Source organism: Genypterus blacodes, unplaced genomic scaffold, assembly GCF_046128005.1.
Source record: "Genypterus blacodes isolate CSIRO-AG114 ecotype Tasmania unplaced genomic scaffold, CSIRO-AGI_Gbla_v1 ptg000022l_1, whole genome shotgun sequence".
NCBI classification, from domain to species: domain Eukaryota; kingdom Metazoa; phylum Chordata; class Actinopteri; order Ophidiiformes; family Ophidiidae; genus Genypterus; species Genypterus blacodes.
The window spans coordinates 2,882,199-2,905,601 of NW_027466835.1; the positions used below are offsets into that span (position 1 = coordinate 2,882,199).

Sequence of the window (23,403 nt, forward strand, 5' to 3'; positions counted from 1 at the left end):
ATCAGTCACATTAGTCAATTTTGTTTAAGGGTAGATTTCCTTCGGAGGGCGTCACATGACACACTTACAACCAGCTGGGTAAACATGGCGCCCGTCTCAGGATGGGAAGAATGACATGTAACGCCTCTGTCTGCATCTATCCGAGGTTTCAAGCCGTTCAACCTGTCGCCGTTCGCCCAGGATTGTCATAACGTGACGGCAACGGTGCGTGGAGAGGAGGATAAAGCCGCCCCTACGTTTGTCGAGCTGCATCGATGAACGATCCGCTGCCATCCGGACGCTGTAATTGGCGAAGGATAATTGCTTTTGTTTGTAGACACTGACTTGTGTGTTTACGTGTGTGTCTCACTTTGTCCTTACAATTGAGGAAGGAAGAGGATTTAGGTTCCATTTATATAATATTGTATGGCTCCTCTCCAGCTTTTGGCCTCACAGAAGAAACAGCAGTTTTGACAGAACAGGGAGAAAATAGGATAATAGCTTTATATGTTGAATTGGCATGGCTGACTTCCACTATCGTGCTCTGACAGATGACTCTTAGCTCTGGTGCGCTGTGTGTTGTGTTTCTCATGCCTTGCACAGCACCACTATGATAGGCTCACCTGACCTGGTGGCTTTCACAAAAGAGGATGAGTATGGGCAGAAAAATGCAGACCCTTGGGCTCTGCCAGAGGAGTTCTCTGTCCCTCTCCACCCACTGGTTGACTCCAATCCCTGGGCCAAAACCTCTTATGCCAAATTTACCAAAGACTTCATTCTCATATCTGAGTTTTCTGAGCAGGTGGGCCCTCAACCTCTCCTCACTATTCCCAATGACTCCAAAGTCTGTGGTACCTTCGATCTCAATTACTTCTCCCTGCGCATTATGTCAGTGGATTACCAGGCGTCCTTCGTTGGCCATCCACCTGGCAGTGGCTACCCTCGGCTCAGCTTTGTGGAGGACTCGAGGGTGGTGCTGGGGGACTCAAAGGAGGGGGCGTTTGCCTATGTACATCACCTGACGCTTTACGACCTAGAGGCAAGGGGCTTTGTACGGCCGTTCTGCATGGCATATGTCTCTGCGGATGAGAGAAAAATCATGCTGCAGTTTGAGGAGCTGTCCATGCGCTTCTCCCAGGCCTCCGAGTGTCTGAAAGCTGGAAACCGGAGAGCCTTCGCTAAGGAGCTGCAGAGGAAGCTCCGGGACCTGGAGTAAGGGCTACATCTCATTTCAATAATAAATAGTAAATACAAATCGTTGTATATAAGAGCTGTGACACATCAAATATATAGAAGTACATTGACTTTTTTGTAATATGTAATTTCTGGGAACATTTCATGGAGCCAACATTAATTCCTCCCATTACATTCAAAAGACAAGCAAACACAAGTGAATTCATCGATTTTTAGAAATGACATGTTCTCCTTTGTCTTCACCTGTCAGGTATACTCACTCTGTGCTGCAGAAGGAGGAGGGCTTGCAGAGAGAGGCGGAACCTCAGGGCATCTACACCGCTCATGCTGTGGAAAAGGCCAATGAGCTTGCAAATGTGGAAAAGAGCATCTACGAACACAGAGACCTGCTGAGACAGATCAGCTCCTACCCTCGCTGTCCACGTCGAGATCCCCATGCTGTCACCTGCCAGAGGTGTATGGCAGAGTGTTTGAGTGAGTGTGAAGCAATATTGGACAGATATGCCACTCTTGCCAACCCGGTGAAGTATGTTGGCAAAGGGGAGAAGGCAGAAGATGGGGAGGGTATGTTTTCTGAAGGAGGAGAGAAAGACGAAGATAAAGATGAGGGTGTCAAGCGCAGGCTGTCTTACACACCCCAGTTGATCAAAGCAAAGTCCGCCAAGTGTTTCGACAAACGCCTGAAGACTCTTCAGGAGCTATGTGATAAGCCTTTCTACAACGGCACTATGGAGTTACTGAAGGAGACGGAGAAGAATTTCCGGGGGGAACTGTGTTACCTGCACACACTCCGCTTGGACAGGGCACTACGGAGAAAACAGAGGATTACCAATTTCCTGTTTGAGGAAGATCTCAGGGAAGAAGATGAGCATGAAGGGGGGAAACTAAAACCATTCTGTGCTGTGAACCACATTATGGATGGTAATACAGCATTGCAGCCACCTCCTATTGTGTTAGTTCCTCAACCTCTAGAGTTGGATTCCCTGGAGCCCTCAGACGTGATAGATCCAACCTCTGAGACCAGTCACACCCAAGAGAGTGAACTTGGGTTTGTTGACAGCCATCTGGAGTCCTCCCCTTCAGACCAGACCTTGGAGACTCAGGAGAGCTCAGATGGGACCAAAGGAAGCTTTAGCAGTGAAAAGAGTGCGACAAGCCAAGCAGAGAACCATCAGATTATACCCATTTGGAAACCAGAACCTGCTGATTCTGATTGTAACATGACCCAAGAGCCTGATCCTAACACTGACCCAGAGAGGGATAGCAGCAGTGAAGAGATGGACACCACAGCTGGGAAAGATGAGGGTGGAGACCAGACCCCTGTATATTTGGATCCTGTCTCAGAGCTGGATTGTGAGATGGAGCCTGAGTTGTTAGTTCAAATAGATACTGCATGCTGTCTGGCCCAAGAAGGCCTCCTTCAAGACACTGATATCTCAGAGGTGTTGACAAATCTGAGCCCAAGATCCTGCCCACAGCCCTTTCAAACTCTGGTGGTAAATAAAGAACCCCAGGCCCTTCCTCCACTTAAGGGGGACTATGCAGTAGGTTCTCCGTGCTCAGAGAGCCCTGCAGCTGGGCTGGAGCTGCCTGTAGGTTCCCTTGGAGATGCAGTTTCACATTGCTCAGTGGAGGATGGGTCAGACTTTACTATGAGCGCTTCTACAGGGTCTGAACAGGCAGCCTCGCCTCTGGGCTATGGAGGGGTGGTGACCTTGCGTCAGAGGAAAAAGGCTGGACAAGGAGCCCTGAGATTTGTGCGGCAGTACCCCTTTGCCTTGCACGCATTGTGGTGCTTGCTGAGTGGCAGGACCCTGGTGGTGCTGGGGACAGATGAGGGGAGAGTACGCCGGCTGGTTGCTGCTCTGGCCCTCTTTGTGCCTGGACCTGGGAAGTATGGAGAGAGAGTTCAAGCCTGGATGTCCAGTCCCTTCACCCTCACTGACCTTGAGAGGTGGAAACTCATTGGATTGCAAAGGTAGGCTGAACGCTTCTAAGAAGCCAAGGAATGTTAATCTTAGGCAAATGGACTTGCTTAATAAAGGCTCAAAGACATTTCACCTCTCATCCTAAAGGCTTCTTCATTTTAACAGACTAGTCGGAATTCCCAGGATTGAACCACTGTGGAGCCGTATCGAAGCCTTTAGGATGAGAGTTGCAGCGTCTTCAAGTCCAGTTGCCTTAAATTAACTTTCCTTGGATACCCTGGGTTCTTCACAGATATTTCATAAAAAGCCTTTCTAGATTATGTAAACAGGTGACAAATGATGTATTTTGATGATCAGTGATTTATCTCTAGCACTGCATGTTTTGTGTAGTGATGACAGGATTCATGTCAGTTTGCATTATTACAATTCATGAGCGAGTTACTCATCTGGACTGACTCAGTTCTCGATGACTCAGAGGACTGCTGGATGCCCTCTATTCAAAGACTACTCATACGTTTGTCCTTGAATTTCTATTACACATCTTGGCTTTTGTGCCGCGACAGCATCATAATTTAGGCAGAGAGTAGAAATTCAGATTGTGCAAAGGAGGTGATTTACACTCACATTCATCAGTCGTTTTATACAAATCACACATCTTTGATCACGATTCACAGATGGCAGCATATTGTGTGCCATCTCTCGCACACAGGTGATGATTGTTATTTCCTAGCTGGTGCACCTTGACGGACTTATCAATTTTCCATTGGAATATAGCAGTGCTGAAGGTTATGATTACACATAATTGCTACTGTATTGAAAGAAGATTGAATCCTCTCTCCGCTGTCACATATCAAATGTTGTGAATCAGCACACACTGACTCTGAAAGCAGACCGCACACACAAGTGGCACAATCTAATGCAATCCAAAACAGCCCTGTGGGAAAATCCTACTATTGTGAAACTGATAATGCTCCATTTTTGTTGACAGTGTCAGATATGATTATTCAGGTCTGGAAAACGTTGAGGAAACATTTGTTTATAGATTGCGGAACTAAAATCTGAGAAACCATGAAGATATTTTCCTTTTCTCTCATATCATAAGAAACCAACCATTCAGAGTCAAGAGGGTTGGTCTGAGGTGTTTTGTGTTTTGAGAATATTGTGATTCTCTAACTTTGGCTTTACTGATATTTTTCACATTTACCGATAACTATGAGTCCACATCACTACGCCAAGGGAATGTAGTTAATAAGTAGTTAAAAGAAAGCAGCCATTATTCGTTTGTAGAGCGGGAAACACACATTGACAACGAAAAGGTTGCTATAGAAACAAGCAGAATTGGTACCTTATTTCACCTCATTTACAACTAGTCTTATTACCAACGTTACTACAAGCATGGAGGCCTCTAGAAATCACAAACCTCCAACAATGAAGCACTATCCACAGGAGTTGAGTGGTTACAAGTACGCGATTATTTTATGCACTAAACATTCACTCTTGCGTTAGAAGTTCAGTGTGACTGTAGTTGGTTTCTTTACTTATGTCAAAGAAAGGTTTTGGAATTTAATTGACCAATATGTGTACACAGCCTAATTGAGTACAGTAAGAGTCTCAGCTCCTTTAGAATAGTGATGTTTGATAAAGAGCAAAGACACAAATCTCTCTCTCTCTCTCTCTCTCTGTTTCCCTCAGAGTGGCCTCCCCTGTGGGCTCCAGCATACTGTTCTCTCTGTCCCGCTACTGTCGCTACATCTCCATCCTGGATGTGGACCAGAAGACCCTGCGCTGCCCCCCGTATCGCGGCCACCTCCTCGCCAACATAGCTGACCACCGCACCTACATACGCCACGGCTCCACCTACTTCCTTCACTTGCAGAGCACGCTGTGCAGCCTGGTGGCTAAGGCCTTCCTTTTCACCTTCACCCACCATCTCCATCTGCCGGTCAGCTCCTCAGAGGGGGCGGAAGCTGTCGAGAGCCGACGACGCTGCTTCCTGCAGGAGCAGCTGGGCCTGGGTGAGGAGGACAGCCAGATACTGCTCTACCTCAGCCAGCTCATCACTCAGCAGTATCTACAGCCCGCAGCTGGGGGTAGTGCAGCGGTACCTAGTTTCAGTTTTAACTACACAACCAGCATTTTATACAAGATCTAGTGTGATACTGTGGAGATTCCCACACGTGTTTTAACTGGGATTATCTTTTCCATTGTGTTTTTAACGGACCAAAGGTGATCTTAATACTAATATCATTTTAAGTTTCCGACAAAATCTGCACTGGTTATTGTTTTATCAAAGTACTCTCTCTGCCTTGCTGTGCTTTCGTTCATGCAGAGAAAAGGAAATGGAGTCAGAAGTGAATGTAACCCAGTGGTGAAGTTGTGTGTGTTGGTCCAGAGCATGTTGAGACTCAAACACACAGCTGCCTTTCATCTGTTATGTTTTTCTATTTCCATCGGGATATTGTTAACTAACACACACACACACACACACACACACACACACACACACACACACACACACACACACACACACACACACACACACACACACACACACACACATACACACACTGAATTAAAGCAAGCATGGCAGTGTGTAAACAGTTGGTCTGTCCTCAGCCAGCTTGCAGGTAAAATCATGTGCTCCCTGTAAACACCCGCCCACCAATCATTGAAGAGTTATTAAAATCTCAATGCCATTTTTCAGGTTAATTGTATAGAACTCGTGTATGCTGACAGTTCTATTTCACCGACTCGATTCTGAAACCTCATTAATATCAGAGGGAGTTTTTGCCATGTAGACTCGTTACAGCTGGATGTGTGATCGTTACCTCTCCTTTTTTATATATCACTCATCCATGCTTTTCTCTCTTTCTTCTATTCCTTGGTTAGCAAATGAATACTAACATACATTTATGTCGTGATGAGGTCACTTTTATTCCAAATAGGTTGCGGCAGATTTTAACAGAACAGTTTTGACTGAACTGAGAGCATGGAGTACACGTTGAGGTTGTGATGGTAATGCATGAGAAAGTGTGTTTCATGTGTGAATTACTTGTAATCCGCTCCATGTGATATTGCATGTCCAGAAAATTGACATCATCACTATCTCACACAGACACACACAGACACACACAGAAGCGCGCACGCACGCACACACGCACACGCACACACACGAGATAGTTGCCAGCAGCTGCTAGTCACTGCAGGTGAATGTTGTCATGGATACTAGTACTCACCCAGGAACATTTCAAAGCAGATAAACCTAAATGTAATGAATTTCACTGTTGTCTTAAAGCTGTATGAGTGTTGTGGTGTCAGCATGAGATTGTTTCGTGCCAGGATGAGTCACAGTATTGCTAACATTTGTTTCGTTGTATCTGATGAACTGATTGGATGAGAGATGTTGAACAATTAGAGAAGCTTTTACTGAGACAATTATGAAAAACTGATTTCATGTGCCATCAGAAACATGACTGCAGAGGGCTGCTGGAGAAAGCCTCACACACTCAGTCCTCACTCACATGTGCTAGGAACACTTCACCATTGTTCCTTATTTATTAAGTTAGGAAATTCATCACGGTCAGATTTTCTGTAGATAGGTAGGTACTTTCAAGTTCTGTCACATCGGCCAGTAAAACAACTGTGAAGAAGTGTCTCGCTTATTGTGACATATTATTCCCCCTCCCGGCACTGAGTAATGGAACCATAATCTGTAATCTATAATGGTAAATTGACTTTTGGCTGCATGGTCAGAATTTCGACGTGACAGGTCAAGTAATGTAGGATTACGGCTGCGCTCCCTCCGGCTCTGAACGAGGCAAAGTCTTGTTCCTGGGCTTATTTTTGCATTTTACCCACAAGAATGCGAATTCAATGTTGCTTCAGTGATTGTCTCAAATGCAAAAAGGTGAATGTAATCTGAATAAGCCATACCACAATGTGCTTAAGTGTGTTGTCACTCAGTGTCCTTAAGTTGCTGTCATGTCTGGGTCAAGTACTGTACATATATGTACCTTTATGTGGAATCATTGGGGGGCACCATGTTGACTTGTTGCTTTGAGTCAAGCACACGTGAGATTTCCAGTGTTTTTAATGAACCATGTGGTGATTGTGTTTTGTGTAATGTTGACAATGTTAGGTCATTCCATTAAATTATTTGAAATGATTTGTTTTGCCTGGTGACGCAGACAACATTGTGTTGATTATGCTGAATCTCACTGAGATACTTTTATAAACGCCTACACAACCTACAGATCATTAATGTGCAAACACTCAGACTTGCATGTGTGTGTATAAGAATTGATGCAGTGGTGATAAGTGGGTGTTTGAATTTGAGATGTCTCATGAGTAATAAACATTCCAGGAATAAATTCATTGCCTTGCTTGGAGCAGCAAAGAAAAGGCGGTGGACAGAATATAGAACAATTAAATGATGTAAGAATAGAATATTTGTTTATTCTGCAGCATTCTGTTCTTTGTGGACGTGAGTGGACAGATTCCATTTGAGGAAACTTTAAACTTCATTTGGAGTACAAAACAAGAAAAAATAAACTATAATCGTTTTTATTTTCAAATGATACAAGGATCGAGATCATGTTTGCAAGTTGCAAGCAATGACATTTTAAAAACAATCATTTCTCCAACCACCCTCTTTAAAAGACATTAAAAAAACAATTACAGTTAAATGACCTTTGCAGCTGGAATGACGGGCTTGATCCAGAAACAACTAATGTGAGATTTTGAAGATGAGTAAAAAAATGTAATTGAAACAACATGGCCCCCTCTAACAAAGACATTAACATCCAAATCCACAAGTATGATAATGAAATGAACTCATGCAACATACTAGTTCAAATTAAACCAGAGGAGAATTAACAATGTAGTTCAAGTGACTGACAATGACCCCTATTGGGAGAAGCTGAAGGTGATGTAGCAGAGTAAAATGATAGAGAATGATGTCGCAGTTGAGAGAGCGCAAAGGTAGAGCCTGGATGAGTCCTGTCAAAAAGAGCGCAGATATCCAAAACCTCAGCCAGAGCATCCTCTGCATCCACAGTGGGTGCACTCAATGATCCTACCCTGCGGAGAGCAAAGGACAGCAATGTTTAGGGACAAATTTGCTTGGGAGTCAAACAGGGCAAATGGGACTTCTCCGTATTTACTAACAGACAGCAAAGCAATAAGCAAGTTTTAAGAATTACATCTCTGGAAGCTCAGTGTTTACCTGAAATTCCCTCCCCCCATATCAATCAATCTATCCATCTCTATATATTCAGTGTGTCCCTCCATCGGTCTCTCTCCCTCTTTTAATAAGTAATCCTGACCAAACCAAGCCATTTTTTAAAAAGATGATTCAAGTCTACTGTCTACATTGAAGTGCTTCTTAAATACAAATACACACTGGGATCATCGTCATTGTATTAAAATTCCCGCTCTGATATCACTAAATACACTTACAACTTCCAGCTTGCTCTTTGGGACTCTGCAGATGCAGTTTGTTCCAAAGTTGGTGTCTCGTGTTTGGATGCAGCGTAGGCAGCACAGGTTCTCGTAGCCCTGCTTCTTCCATTTTGCGATCAGGTTCTTGTCAGCATAGCCTTCCTTTATACAGTAGTCGTAAAGCTCTGCAAGTACACATCGAGACAAAGCTGCTTTAGCATCCAGTGGCGGAAAACAGAGATGATCCGTGAATGCTAGCATCATGAACAGTCTTGTCAAAGTGTCGTACTTTCAAAGGGCTGTGTGTTCCAAGTAATCCAGAAGCAGAAACATGAGGGGAAATGAGGATTTATATCAACTTATCTTATTTTCTGTGTTGTGTTTACATCATATTCAAACCAGTGAACTTTTCTTTGAGTCAACAAACTCATATGGTGCCGAGGAGAAGAATTTCAACCCAACATATCGACACTAAAGATGTGTAAATGGAATTGTTAGAGATGAAGTGCTCCAGAGAGAGGGTTGTAAACTCTACTCACCTCTGCTGATGGCTTTTCTTTTGTAGAAGAGATCGTAGATGTAACGGCTCCGCTGGTGGTGCAGCCTGAAAATGGGCCAAAGTGACTCCACCTTTCGCTTTCCTTCATGAGGCTCTGTTTCAGCTGGAGCACAGAGGGAAAAGAGGATGGTTTGTTTTAAACTTCTGTCTTTAAGCTTTTGTGTGAAATTACCATCAAAACATGTAAACAATGCTCCAAACAAGCTGGAGTAAAACCTCAAGGATTATCGATTTTGGACTGGTGGAGTTTGAACAATGTCCAGGAGAGTTCAAAGGGAAAAGACAAACTTATTTATATTAAATGAAGAATGTGAAAGTAGAAGGATCAGCGCTTGCCTCATCTGCCTGCATTACACACTTTTCGCCGGCAGATGTCAGTCAACCGAGTTAGTGAAAGCCGCGAATAGTAAACGTTTAACATTTATCTCCAATACTTCCCAAAATGAAAGACACGTTGGGCACATGTGTTAGAAATGCATCCAAAGCGAAAGAAAAACAGACTGGAGGCTGAATTCGTTTCATTAGCTCCGGCAGCCATCACGGCTGAGAGCGGCCCCGGAGCAATGTGAGGAGCAACGGAACAGTTGTTTATCGGCTTACCTTCTCTCATTTTCTGATCCAGCTCGTCGAGTGTGGGCTCTATCAGCTCCCAGCCATCTGGGGGAGGCTTGCGACTTCTTTTCACTTTGGGCATTTTTCTCTAAAGTGTAGAAAATATATCACAAAAGACCCGGTTGTTTTCGTTGTGTTTCAGCGACACCGTCTCGGGCCTTTACATTTGACGTCACTAGGGGGCCGACTTCGATATATGGTCCCTCGAAAAAACGTCACCATGTTAAATAAACATATTGCATTTGTCAGCATTTCACAATTTATGGCAAATATTTTACCGTAACGCGTTATACTAACTTGTGTTGATAAACATTTAGAACAGTTTTAATATACAAAAATAAATTAATATGGACTTAAATAAATTCTTGACGCTCTCTTGGTGTCGTTCCTCACATATTGCATCACTTTAGCATGCTACCAAATTGCCTTTAGAAAACAAACGGATTTAGAAAAACTGTATTTTTAAAACATATATAACATATAAACGAGATATGAGAACGTTGATTAAATCGGTTTCTGTAGCGCACAATACTCAAAAACACTTATACATTATCCAATATCAATATTTTTTTACAGGCACATATTTGGACAGCTCAGAGCATTGTGCTTACTGGCTGTGAGTTGAGCCCCCTGTCAGTTAGTAGAGCTGCTGCCTTAACACTTATGTGTTCCATCAGTTTGTAGTTGTTGGGTAGTTTATTTTAAACGTTTCGTTTGGTAAAATGCCAAAAGGAGGTAAGGCCAAGCTTTAAACATCCTACCGTGTGTTAAATTAAGTGTTACTCCGTCTGTTAGCATGCTCTTAGCCGCTCAGAGTAACAAGGCTAAAAAGGGCTGTTTGCTGTAAATGGTGTTGAGACTAAGACCAAGCATGTCTGTCACAAACTTCAAGTGAGTCTGTATGAGTTGTCATTTCCATTCTGGTCGTTACTGCAGGTAAGAAAGGTGGGCACAAAGGCCGTATGCGAACATACACCAGCCCGGAGGAGATAGACGCCCAGATGAAGGAAGAGAAGGAAAGGAAAAAGGTTGGTGTAGTGAGAATCGGAAAGTTGAAATACCATCAAACATACGACAGCAGCTGATAGTGCTCATTAGCGCCCCCCTCAGCTGGAGAGGAGGAACTATCAGCCGCTATGCTGTTCGATTGGAGTGAAAACCAGTTCGTTATTGTCGTTCGTCTAGGAATGCAGTAGTGAATGTTGTGATAGCTTTGTCTGTACGTGGAGCTCCTTTAAGGTTGCGGCCCAAACTATCAAAGCAGTTGACATATTTGTAGGAAAATGGGAAATTTCCACAATGCCCAAATAAACAATATGAACTGTGAACGTGATGCACAGCCAGCAAATAGGTTATGGACGGTTATGTTGGATACCAACATTACAATTTTTTAAGCATTAAGGCTAAGGCCATATCCACAAATCCAATATATTTAGTTTGTGTTATTTAGTTTTCAGCGATCAATGATCATCTAAATGTAAATTAGTCATGTTTCCTACAAGGATCTCCTCTTACTCATTAAACACTTAAATTTTACAAAGGATTATCTGGTTGTATCCTTTAAATTCAATCAAAACTGGCACCGTTTCCTGTCTGCATTGGAGGAGGTTGTGATTTAAAACGCTGTTTGAATTTCCAGGATCCAGCCGCTTAATTGAGAGCTAATGTTTGTCTATTTGTGGTTATTTGTGTTAAGCAAGAGCAAGAGGCAGGTGAGGGTGAAGGTGCGGCTCAGATTGATGCGGCAGAGGAGGAGAAGCTACCAGGGTCAGGATCTGAGGACAGCGATGATGAAAATTCCCAGGTAGCTGCCACACTACTTCAGATATTGCTTTGATGCTGCTGTTTGATTGATTCATTGTATAATGTTGTAGCATTGTCACATTCATGGCTGAAAATACAACCACTACTTGTTTTTACGTGTACATGAACATATGTTCAAAGGTACAGTGCAGGGCCAAAAATGAAGGTTTATTGCCATGCAGATATAACAACTTCCCAATCAAATTATTATGTTTAATCCAAATTGACGTTGAATTGAAGTTTCTTTTTCAAATGTAAATGTAATTTCAGTGACTTGTCTTGTTGTATTCGGAGTTTATGTTTAATGTTTACCGTCTGAACGCGTGTGCCATGTTTGCAGAGGAGGAGAGCAGGGGTGGAGGGGCTGATAGAAATTGAGAACCCCAACAGAGCTGCTCAGAAAACCAAGAAAATAACACAGATCGAGCTGGATGAACCCAAGCAGTTATCAAGAAGAGAGAGGTTTGTAATTTTGTACCAAAGGACACATGGCATGGCTCTCTTGTTGTTGCAACTTGTTGGTCCCATTAAAATCCTGGAGTCCTTGATATAAATGTGTGACTGTCTTCTTGTTTACCCACCTCGACACACTCTTCTGCACAGAGAGGAGATCGAGAAGCAGAAAGCGAAAGAGCACTACATGAAGATGCACTTGGCAGGAAAGACGGATCAGGCCAAAGCAGACCTCGCCCGCCTCTCAATCATCAAGAAACAGAGAGAGGAGGCAGCAAAAAAGAAAGACCAAGAGAAAAAAGGTGAGCCCCCCCCCAATTTGTGCAACATATTTAATGAATGTATTGGACAGTTGGTATGCTATCATGTAGTTAGTATGTAAGAAGACAGAATTCTAGGGCCTAAAATCAATCTTAGTAGCCATGATAATACAAAACATTATTGCAAATGTTTCTTCCTGTTTCCTTTAAGTATGTAGCTGTTGCAAATAAATATTCATATGTGTGTGAAAGTGATTGTCTGTTTCCTGTGCCTCCTTACAGCAAAAGAAGCAGCAGCGGCAGCTGGCAGAGGAATAAACTCCCTCTCACTGAAATGATGCAGTGTTTACCAGAAGCAATGCACACACTCTTGGACTTCCACTATATATAAAGTATATCTGACTATTTTTAAAAGGAAGAGCTATGAAGAAGAATATGACATTTACTGTAGCATATGGCCTTTTGGAACATGGGTGACGAGTCAACAGGAAAGGGGGGTTGTGTATATTTTGGCACGCAATAATTGGTTTGTTGCTTCTCCAGGGACATAAGGGTACAATTGATCAATTTTCACTTTAACTTGGAATGTCTCTCGTCTAACATAAGCTCATACGGCCTATGATAGATGTATGGTATTTGTAATGGTAAAGTTCCAACTTTGCTAATTGAGCTATGCCTTTGTTTAGGAGGTGGGGGTTGGGGGTGGGGGTGGGGTGGGGGTGGGGTGTCATACACTGTATATAACAGAATCCTTGAGATGCTTCAGATTAATATGAAGAAACAATTCAAACTTGTCTGGTCATGTCTTAATTTTGTTTATTCCATCCATCCATGCTTTATACCTGCTATCTAGTGCAGGGATACAGGGCTGCGTCCCAGCATTCACTGAGTGAGAGGCAGGTACATGATGGACAGGTCACCCGTCGGTCACATAGAAAACTTGGCCTTATTCAGACTCACCTACAGGCAACTTGGTGTCCAGTTTACCCAAACTACAGCTATCTGGATTATCGGTGAAATCCAACAAACTAGGTTGATATGGTGCAATAATGTTAATATCAAAATGGGCTGAAACAGTTGCAGCTTGACTTTTGTTCTGCTAAAGTATAAAGTTTACAGGGAGAGATTGTCTGACAGCTGTCTAGGCAAAAGGACGTGAGCTGAGGCTAGATTACAGGAAGAAACAAGGCTCATAGTTCCGGAGAAAGATTGTTTTCCAGAAAGCATGGACAGAGTTCAGAGAGCTTGATGAGGCCCCTGGAGAGATTAGTAGTTGACGAGCCTAGATGTGCAGTGGGCAATTAATAATAAAACTAAAGGCCTCTGACTGAGATCAATCAGGAATATGCAAAAATAGAGGATTCTATGACCCAAGCACCATTATACACTAAGGTGACTCCAGTGGCAGGAGAAGTTGATATGCATGAGGAGAAAGGGGAGCTTAGAGCCAGGCTATGATGTACATGGCTGATATCCTGGATCAGCTGGAGACATGAAGAAAAATGTCCATGCCAAAGAAGAGAATGTAATGTTCAGCTGAATAAAATATAAAGATATCCAATTAATCAAATCAACTGATCAAAATCAAGGTAACACAGGAGTTGTATGTTCTTTTTAAAATAGTCTCCCAATATTATTTAATTTCAGTTAAGCTCATATCAGGACCTAAGGTTGGAATTAAGATAAGACAGCAGAGGACATCTGATGTTGTAGGTACATTTTATTTTGGCAAAGCAAATCCAAATATGCTTTACTATAAGGTTAAATTTATTTTCTCCCTTTTGCTCCTCTGTGCTAAATATATAGAGGGGGGAAATCCTAAACCTAACTGAATTATTTGAACAGTCATTTAATAATGTAGCAAACAATATCATAACCACAATGTTATTGAACATGCAAGTAATACTGTCAAACTACACAACAGCAATTCTGAAGTTTTACTAGTCACTTTATTGAAGGTGTGTGGTCGCCTCTTGCAGCCACTTCTTCTTGGCATCGTTGTTGCATAGCTTCAATAAGTATCAAATGTGTTATGTTGTTGTTGTGGGATGGTTTCCTATGAGGGTGGGCTCAGTGTGATGGTGTTAGCAGTGCCCAACTTCACTTTTGTGCAGTGAGCTAAATGGAGCGCAACATCATTTGTCCTTACAACAGGACAATGCAGCTGCAGCAGCAGCAGCAGCAGCATCACAATCTTCTACTAAATGTCCAGCAACTGTCTGATGCATTTCTTCAGGACTGGGAAAACAGACACAACACAACAGATACGGTCACTTATTGATCTTATGTCACAAAGACGCCAAGAAGTACTGGTTCCAAGAGGAAGTGACTGTCAAATTTTAGTATTCTTATTTTTGCGTTGTCTCAAGGTTAACAGTCCATTTTGCTAAGTTGCAATTTATTTATTAGTTTACATTCCATAACAATTGTTCATTATTAAATGAACTGTCAAATATCAGTCAGACTTGTTTTTCCTCCATGCTTTTAGCAGTGAACATTCCTTGTTTAAACATTGTTTTAGCATTTTTAAGAGTTTTAATATTTAATTACAATATAAAACCGTGACTATGGTAAATATAAAATATACAACAGTTTACAATGAAAATGAAGTGACTGTTGCCACTTATCAGTGCTTTTCGGTGGTTAATAGCGTCTTGAAGGTATGTTGTTGATATTAAGGACATCCTGAAACGCCACTTTTGCTTTGTCTCCTTCAAACTTCACGTCATATGTGCCGCTTCCCAAATGTTCATCAGTTGTGTGGGAAAAGGTTAATAGTCTGTTTGCTTGCCCACAATCCTCAGATATCAGACCTGACTCTCAGCAGCGTGGACTGGAGATGGTTTTTGGTGTTACCACATGACTCCAAGGCCTGACTGTTTCTGTGAATCATAGCAAAAACTTCATATCGGCAAAATGTCAAGTAATTGTCAACAGCAATGGAATGTTACTTTATAATAAACCTTCAAACAAATAGTAATAAACATTTATCATAAACAGTGGGAGTAAAACTGGCACTGCGCTCATGAAGAGACATTCGTTAAGATGCTTTATTCCTCGAGGTAGGTGGCATTCAGTGTTTTGAAAGCTGCCTGGTGATTGGCTCACTCTGTCACGTCCTTACCGGGACATGAATGCCTCCAGTACAGCAACATTCTCCTTGGGGAAGTAATCCTGTTGAACGATATGCTCCAAAGCCTGGAGGTGGCCAGGGACCAACAGCATGGGTTTGACTTTGTCCTCACTCTGAAAGGCCGGACGGACCGCAAAGCAGGCGAGGAGAAATGAGGGCGGAGCATTGAGAGGGAATGTAAATATGGATAATATAAGCACACATAAAAAGAAGCAGATTGTATTAGAGTTTGATGAATGTGTGGCATCCACAAAAAAAGGTACCTTGAGAAGTCCAAGCAGCACTAACAAGGATGACACAAAGGTATAGCCCTGGAAGGAAGGTGTGGCAAAAGCTTTCTTCAGAAGTGCATCTGTGACAGAAAGTACATGTTTATTAAAAACTTTTATTCCAATACCTTCAGGAGAAAAATATTTAGTTTCACTTTAAAACAACACTGGCACAGGCAAAACACAGAATTCATTTTATTCACTGGAGCACTACTCATTAAAGTGATTTACTGTAGGTAGGACCCTCACTCTAAAATGTGGAGTTAGAGTTACCTCTCGTCAAAACATTAAATAATTGTAAAACATCTGCCGTGTGTTGTGGTTTCATTGTGAGTTACATTAAAACCAAACGTGGTCTGATGTAAGACAAAGCAATTATTGCTCCTTCAGCTACAACATGTCACAGTCTAATCAAAGCATGCATGCATGTTTTGTTCTCACCGATGCTCTCCAACACTGCATTCTTCACTTCGTTGTTCTCCTCCTTATACACCGACGAGATCTTGAGGAAGGCTTCGGCTGTTTTGGCAGCATCTGAAACATCCACCTAACCACAGAGACCAACATGCTTAAAGTACAACAAATAAACAGACACAAGCTCTATTCATGCATTTGTTTGTTCTGATCCTCTGCCTTCTCCAGCTGCCTTCTCACCAGACGATGGAACATGTAGTAGCATGTGTCAGTACACTTGGGTGTGTGTGTGTGTATACCTGCTGCTCGATAATTAGAGCTCTCGTTGCTCCCAGTCTGAGCAGTTTGTCTGGGGATGGGAAGCTGAGGAAGGAGGAGACATCTGGGGGCCGAGTCACTGATGGAGTGGACATCTTTGGAGGGAGTGAAAGGTCAAAAGGTCAACAAAACCAAAGCAACAAACACATACAGAGAACAGCTAGCGTGGCCTTTCAATCAAACATGTCATCTCTTTAGATGGATAGATAGATACAGCAGACAAAGCCAAATAACATGATTATGTCAGCAACAAGAGTTCTACACTTGTACCCATGCAGTGCGAAACTGTTTAAACTGGAAAGTGAGTCATGTCGGACTAACTTCCATTGTTTACTGTTTTGCATAGTCTGGTGTAAAACTGACAATTGTTCTGGTAACAGCTCTGTTTAGTCATAATTTGGGCAACATGTCAACATGCAAGTATTCCTGTGTCCTCTGTTAAATAATGGAGTTAATACAGTTTTGTTTGATTTACGCTGAAGTCTTGTCATTTAAGAACAGCACGTCTATCTTGAACAAGCTGATTGGCTACTGGCAGTATTATAGCTGACTAGATTTTCCCACATTCCTCTCACCGTGTTCTCTTCCTCCTCTTCTTCTTCTTCCTCCTCCTCCTCCTCAACTTCTTCATCGTCCACTTCCTCCTCATCTTCATCATCATCATCTTCCTCATCTTCATCCTCGTCTTCATCGTCCTCTGGGTCACCCTCGTCATCACTGAGGAAAATCACAACAGAGCTCATTCATAAGAAATGTGTTCATATAGCCGAGGAGCAGAGGACAAAGTGGAAAACGGTCATAGAAAATGTAAAAGCTGACAAGCATTAGAAGTTTAATATGTATGTGAGACAGCTGTGCATGTTTGAAGAAGCTCCAGTCCGCTGTGACCCCGACCAGGAGAAGTACATAGAGAATAAAGGGATGAATTTCATAAAGTTCCCCAGGGGCTAAAGTGCAAAGTGTTCCTACCTCAGTGATCCTAGAAGGTCTCCCATGTTGTTGCCTTCCATGATTTCTCTAAGAGTGTTGCAACCATCTTCTCCGATACAGTTTCCTGGAACGCAAAGGGAGCGGTTTAAAACGGTGTAGTGTGGTACAAAATAACTAATGAGACAGAGTTAGATAAAATTCAAATAGGTGATTTAAATGAAAAATCACAAAATCCAAATAAAGCTGTGTAGAAGAGCCTGAAACCCAAACCAAAAGCAGTTTCCTCTTTTTACTTATAATTTTACATTTCTTTGAATAAAGTTGTTTACTTTTTGTGTAAAAACTTTCCTAACTTGAAACTTAAAATCCTGTCAATTTTGAATCTCATAAAAACCACATCAAATCTATAAGAAGCATACAAGGAGCGGAAACTATTTTTTCATCGCATGTTTATACCATTTAGGTCGAGCTTCTCCAGCTGATCCTTGTCTCTTACTGCCTGTCCCACCGCCAAAGCAGCTTCTTCTGTAATCTCCCCAAATGACAGATTCAGCTCCTGTTAGAATGCACAAATCAGAAAACAGACCACTGAGACACGTCGGCATAAATCAGGATGGAAACATACACGCTTGTGTCAGATGTTCAGTGACTTCACTAAGATGACACCTTGGAGAGGAGAGAAAAAGACAAACCCTTTGCAGAAATAACAACTGTGGTCTAATGCGTTCAGGAAATGTTTAAAACTACAACAATAATAGTGAGGTCACCTCTGAATAAACTGAATGATCAAATTGTTAAAAGTTTGGTGGTTGGCTTTACACATGACTGTCAATTTGAGATCAGATCATTCGAGAGGATTTCATTGGTAGGTGTGAACTGTGTGTGTGTGTGTGTGTGTGTGTGTGTGTGTTGAGCAGTGTCTTTATCTGTATGAAGTGCTGTAGCTCACTGACCCTGAGAATCGGTAGTCCCTCTGAAATAGTCTCTGCCAATGCCTTGGCTCCTACTGACCGCACCAGACAGTCCCCAAAGTTGATCACCTGGATGCAGCGCGAGTGTTTTAGGGCCTGTGGAGGACACGAAACACAGTTACCACACACTACACCAAGCACCCACAAAACACATACAAAAGCTCACACAACAATAGAAGCAAATTGGCATATGACTGACGAGGAACGGTTCATTCTAATTCTCCTAATTATAAGTTTTGAGGATTGGTTCAACCCTAAAGTTCTTTATTTATTGTATCTTTTTCTAAGGATCTCACAGTCAACAACATGCACACTGCTGTCACCTGAGCCATAGCAGTGGCGCCCTTCTCGGTGAAGGTGTTGTCATTAAGGTTGAGGACCCGGAGGCCTGGGTTGTGCTGAATAGCTGTGGCCAGAGCCGTCACACCGGGATGGTTGATGCCATTCTGGGGCACGTGGATCTCCTCCAGACTGCCCATCAACTGAGAAAACAAATGGTGCCGGTAAGATACAGACAACAACCTTCACACAATCATAATGTATTATACAAGAACGTCATTTGTCTAGAAGAGTGGACTCAAGGGGATTTGTTTCTTGAGAGCTAAGCTGATCAACAATGGTTATCATGCTGCAAAAGTATCAGAGAAAACATGACAACATGCAGCGTTCATCATGTCACACTTTGCTTTCACCATAACGCTCTGTGAGGGTGCTTTCAAGTTTAGTAGTTAAGTCCAGGTCTAATGAGAGAGTTTGAGGAGATGCTTTGCATGCATATAAACTCTGGAGCGGAACGTGAACCCCACTAGTTTAAATAGTTACTGATTGATTAGGGCTAGAGATGGCTGTATGCATGTGGTACCTGGAAGGCCTGAGCGAGGGCAGTGGCTCCATCATTCTCCAGTCGATTCCTGCCTGCAATGAACACCTTTAGTCTGAGGGGGGAGCCGTCTGCACTGGAGTTTTTATGGCATTCGATCAAAGACGTGGCCAAGACCTGTGGATTCAATAAGCGGATGTGAAGAGAATTAATTCACTAATTGATTCCCTAGTGTGAGGCAGTAGTTGAGTGGGTAGAGCTTCCGCTTAAGAACCGGAGGGTTGCCGGTTCGAGTCCCTGCCGAGGTGCCCCTGAGCAAGGCACCGAACCCTCAATTGCTCCCCCCTCTGCGAAGGGTGGTAATATGATGTAATGTAAGTCGCTTTGGATAAAAGCGTCTGCCAAATGATCGTAATGTAATGTAATGTAATGTAATGTAATTATTCTGATTTTACGACCCATCAATGAAGAGAAACTCCTTACAATGATTAAGGCACTAGCGTCACTCACCTTTGCCCCTCCGATGCCCATGCCACAGTTGTTGAGTCGTAGTTCCTGCAATGTGTGGCAGGTGGTGCTCTTCAGTAATTTCTCGATGCCCTTCACTCCATCTGGGCCAAATGCGTTATCGCTGAGGTCCAAAACAGTCAGCCTGGCACCCGCCATCATCAGAGCATCACCCAGGGAGTTCTACAACAGAGATCAATAATTAAAAGATGTAATGGGAAATTTATGAAGCACTAACCTTGTAGTTATAAACGTGATCATAAACTAGATACTGAACTTTACCCTGACTAGATCCTGGATTATGTTATCATATTTAGATATTATCAGATTACATAAATAGAGGATTGGTGTGTAGAGCAATGTGAGAGATCATTTACCATCTATAAATAAAGGATTTTAATTTTAAATTTTGTAATTAAGTTTGAAATTACCATCAAATATCTACATTTAAATAAGTAATCAGATCTTATAAAAACAAAGCTATGTGATTTAAAGTACGTGTTATTTTTCATTGATGTGTCGATCAGAGTTGGGATTAAAGGTCTGGGTGGGCCACGGAACATTTTCAGATATTAACATAACATCTGAAGGAACCTGGACAGAAAACTGAATTTGACAAACGGGAAAATCCTGGCGAAATCATAATGATAGAATTTGTTTTCAGGTGGAGGTCAATATAAAAGACTAGGAAGTCTTACCAGGGCAGGAGGGATCTCAGCGCGCAGGCGGCCTGTGAACATGTCACTCCAAAAGCAACTCTGAGGCAAAGAAACAATGCTGACTTTTAAATACTTGAAAAATTGAACCAAACAGTACAGACCATGGACAGTCAACTTGAAATATGACAATACAATTCTTTTATATCTACACATCACACATTCAGAATACAATACTGTATGTATACTCGTACTGTGATTAGAACGGTGTCATAAGTATCCCCCCCAAAAAAGGGATATATTTCACTCATGAGTTATTTGAATAGGAGTCCCAACCTGCTGTGAAAGGATATTTCCCTTTGGAACAAACAGTGACGGAAAACACTTTTCTCTAATATGGACGATGATTGTTCACAGAGAAAGGAGGGACGTTGGGCCTAAATTGTGCAATGGCCTTCCTACTGCGATCCAATCACAATAAAGGCAGGATCCAGAAAACAAGCACGCACATGCAAGTCTCATCATCGAATGTCAACATTAATCAAAATACTGTGATTGCAACATAATGTAGGGCGTACAATGGGTCTTTGATTTAGCGTTAAATTAATTACAAATGATGACTTGTGACATAAACAAGGAGAACTCCTAACCTTGAGCTCACTCTTCGTCTCCAGGGCCTTGGCGATGGCCTGTGCTGCTTTCACGCCTATAGTGTTCCCTTCTAACCTGAGGGCCTTTAAACCCTGGAAGGCCTGGATCTCTGTCACCATCTCCTCCACTGAAAACAGAAAATGGGGTGTTGGACATAGCAAAACAAAAAAAAGTAAAAATAGGGAAGGTATGAAAAGGAAGGAAGATAAAAGAATACAGCTGAAAAGCCATTCAGACTGGTGCATGTGTAAGTGACTTGATTAAGCTTTAGTAGGGTGTAGACAGGGTTTCTCCTGGGGTCAGTGAATGAACAGTGAGTAAACAGTGAATGACAGCTGAACCTCACCAGACTGAGCATCGTCCAGTTTTAGTCCCAGACCCTTGTAGCTCAGCTCTCCTGCGTCAACTGTAGTCTTGGCCAGAGACTTGGCCAACTGCGCAACACTGTCTGTCGCCATCAGGAAGCCTGGACGAGAAAAACAGGATTTCCTTTTTTGTTGCTTCATGATCATGATTGCACCTGCAGCCAAATGTTGCCATCAAACCGGATCAGCTTCCTCAGAGTCAGAAGTAAAAACAACTACCAAACACAAAGAATACAGTAACTACGGTATATTCCTTACAGGAGAGCTCAGCTCAAACGCTACACCGCAGCCGATGGTGTCGTTTTCATTGAAGGAACAATCACCATGAACAGAACAAGTGTAAAAATGTGCCGATTGCCCGAGCATATACATCATTTAGTCTGGTAGATCAGCCTAAATATAGATCAGCACCATCATTTACTGGGTTCCAGCAGAAGCCAAGAAAACACACAAGCTTGCAGACATCTTGCAGAGTCCAACTGAATAAGATGCTTGGATGTGTGGCAACGTCTTCTCTTATATTTAGCACATTTACAATTAGTGCGGTAATAATTTATATATCAAATCTGTGATGAAGAAACACAGCTTTTAATCAGAATTTGAACAGATCTGAACAGATTTCCAATTGACCTGAACAGCGGATTAGATTAAAAACTGAGGAATTGAGAACTGCAACCATTGAGTGTGCATTCTGTGTTTGACAATTTCCATGTGATGTTATAAAATTTCTTCAGTGAGGTATTAGTTCATTGGTGATGTCTTAATTATTCTTTAAATGTTATATTCCTTGTTATTGTCATTATCAGCTACTACTCATCTGTTGTCCGTCATGAGCCTTTACAACACCAAACCGTACCCAGTTCCCACAGATGTTACTGGATAATGCGCACACGTTCTAAAACATTCATAAAAAGCTAATTCTTAAAATGATAAACTACTTATGGCATATAACATCAATTAATCTAAAATGTTGCGTTCTGATCTGTGTTTGGGTTCAGGGAGAGGCATATGCTGTGTTTTGCTGTCTGAACACACCGGCAGCGCTATCAGAAGTTTTCAGAGACGTTCGTTCGTTTTGCATTATGCTAAAGTTAGCCGAGTGTTATTTGGCTGAAATTGACACACCCACACCCAAACCCAAGTATTCAGAAGCAGTTTGCCCGTTTGACTGCTGCTTAGGTTTCTGTCTTGTAGCACCGTTCGCTGTAATTCATACATTAGAGCAGGATATGAAGGAGACGACTGACTAGCTGGCTGGCTCACAGGGACAGCATGGCCGCTAGCTCGGCCTTTGACTTCGTAAATGGGTAACCGGTCGCTAACTGCGTTCATTTCACATATCAGGTAATTGGTTTTCATCACAAACGTTACTAAATATCTAGCCGATTATATGAACTAACCCCAAACCATAAATAAAAGCCTTACCACAACACTGTCGTGCCGGTTGAATCTAGTAGTGACACACTCCCGCTCACTCCTGGCGTTCAAACCCCAAAAGCAACACACTCACGCACACACACACACCATATAGCAGGACGACCACATCGAGTCGGGGGACAAGGGATTTGTAGTTCAACTAACTGAGATGGGGCGTTCATGTACATCTTTTCTTCGGCCTCAGTGACACGTACAAATACATTTGCGTGAAACAAATGAACCCTTCCAGACTGTTCCACCAGTCTCATAAAGACATTCTTTCTGCATTGTCCCTATTACAGTGGATAGGCCACTCTCCTATTGTGACTTGTTTATATAACTGCAAAACAACTGTTTTACCTTCGCTCAATCAAGGCTGCTGTAGTGACAAGCCTTATTTTCAGCCCCTTTCCCAATTGCTTATTTTCTTCTTATTGGCTTGTGTACATGTCTCGTCTGCCTCCAAGTTCAACTATTTTTGACTCCAAATGAGCAATGTGCCCACTTTACATTTGTACACAAAAACGGAAAAGACATACAGATAAAAACGGTTTCATTGTAGCAATGGTTTACAACTGGCTGGCTATTGAGACGCAGTAAGGTCAAGATTGTTGATGTTCAATTTGTGTTAAAGCAGTAATGGTGTATAGACGTTTAGAATATACACTGTAGATATCTGTTTTTCTGTTATTGTATTGTTCATCATTTTTTACTACACTATGTCTT

At 42.3% G+C, this 23,403-nt stretch overlaps 4 protein-coding genes across 4 annotated transcripts; 2 read left to right on the plus strand and 2 right to left on the minus strand.

The window, feature by feature from the left end:
• Positions 1-71: 71 nt before the first annotated feature.
• On the plus strand, positions 72-5,652 carry smcr8a (Smith-Magenis syndrome chromosome region, candidate 8a). Its single transcript, XM_076142959.1, has 3 exons — positions 72-1,191; positions 1,424-3,151; positions 4,794-5,652. The coding sequence occupies exons 1-3, from the start codon at positions 590-592 to the stop codon at positions 5,251-5,253; spliced, it is 2,790 nt and encodes a 929-aa protein (XP_075999074.1). The 5' UTR covers positions 72-589; the 3' UTR covers positions 5,254-5,652.
• A 1,879-nt stretch (positions 5,653-7,531) lies between these two features.
• bud31 (BUD31 spliceosome associated protein) lies at positions 7,532-9,900 on the minus strand. Its single transcript, XM_076142960.1, has 4 exons — positions 9,700-9,900; positions 9,080-9,202; positions 8,559-8,725; positions 7,532-8,180 (listed from the first exon to the last, which is right to left on the minus strand). The coding sequence occupies exons 1-4, from the start codon at positions 9,791-9,793 to the stop codon at positions 8,130-8,132; spliced, it is 435 nt and encodes a 144-aa protein (XP_075999075.1). The 5' UTR covers positions 9,794-9,900; the 3' UTR covers positions 7,532-8,129.
• A 396-nt stretch (positions 9,901-10,296) lies between these two features.
• pdap1b (pdgfa associated protein 1b) lies at positions 10,297-12,737 on the plus strand. The gene is made up of 6 exons (XM_076142863.1): positions 10,297-10,446; positions 10,648-10,739; positions 11,408-11,515; positions 11,855-11,976; positions 12,118-12,269; positions 12,510-12,737. The coding sequence occupies exons 1-6, from the start codon at positions 10,434-10,436 to the stop codon at positions 12,563-12,565; spliced, it is 543 nt and encodes a 180-aa protein (XP_075998978.1). The 5' UTR covers positions 10,297-10,433; the 3' UTR covers positions 12,566-12,737.
• Positions 12,738-13,929: 1,192 nt separating this feature from the next.
• Positions 13,930-22,888, minus strand: LOC142992433 (ran GTPase-activating protein 1-like). The gene is made up of 16 exons (XM_076142862.1): positions 22,687-22,888; positions 21,243-21,362; positions 20,896-21,023; positions 20,288-20,347; positions 19,593-19,772; positions 19,125-19,259; positions 18,586-18,744; positions 18,245-18,358; positions 17,748-17,847; positions 17,331-17,415; positions 16,937-17,078; positions 16,343-16,456; positions 16,071-16,176; positions 15,624-15,712; positions 15,352-15,473; positions 13,930-15,109 (listed from the first exon to the last, which is right to left on the minus strand). Exons 2-16 carry the CDS (start codon positions 21,352-21,354, stop codon positions 15,028-15,030), a joined length of 1,728 nt encoding a protein of 575 aa, XP_075998977.1. The 5' UTR covers positions 21,355-21,362; positions 22,687-22,888; the 3' UTR covers positions 13,930-15,027.
• Between the last annotated feature and the right edge of the window lie 515 nt (positions 22,889-23,403).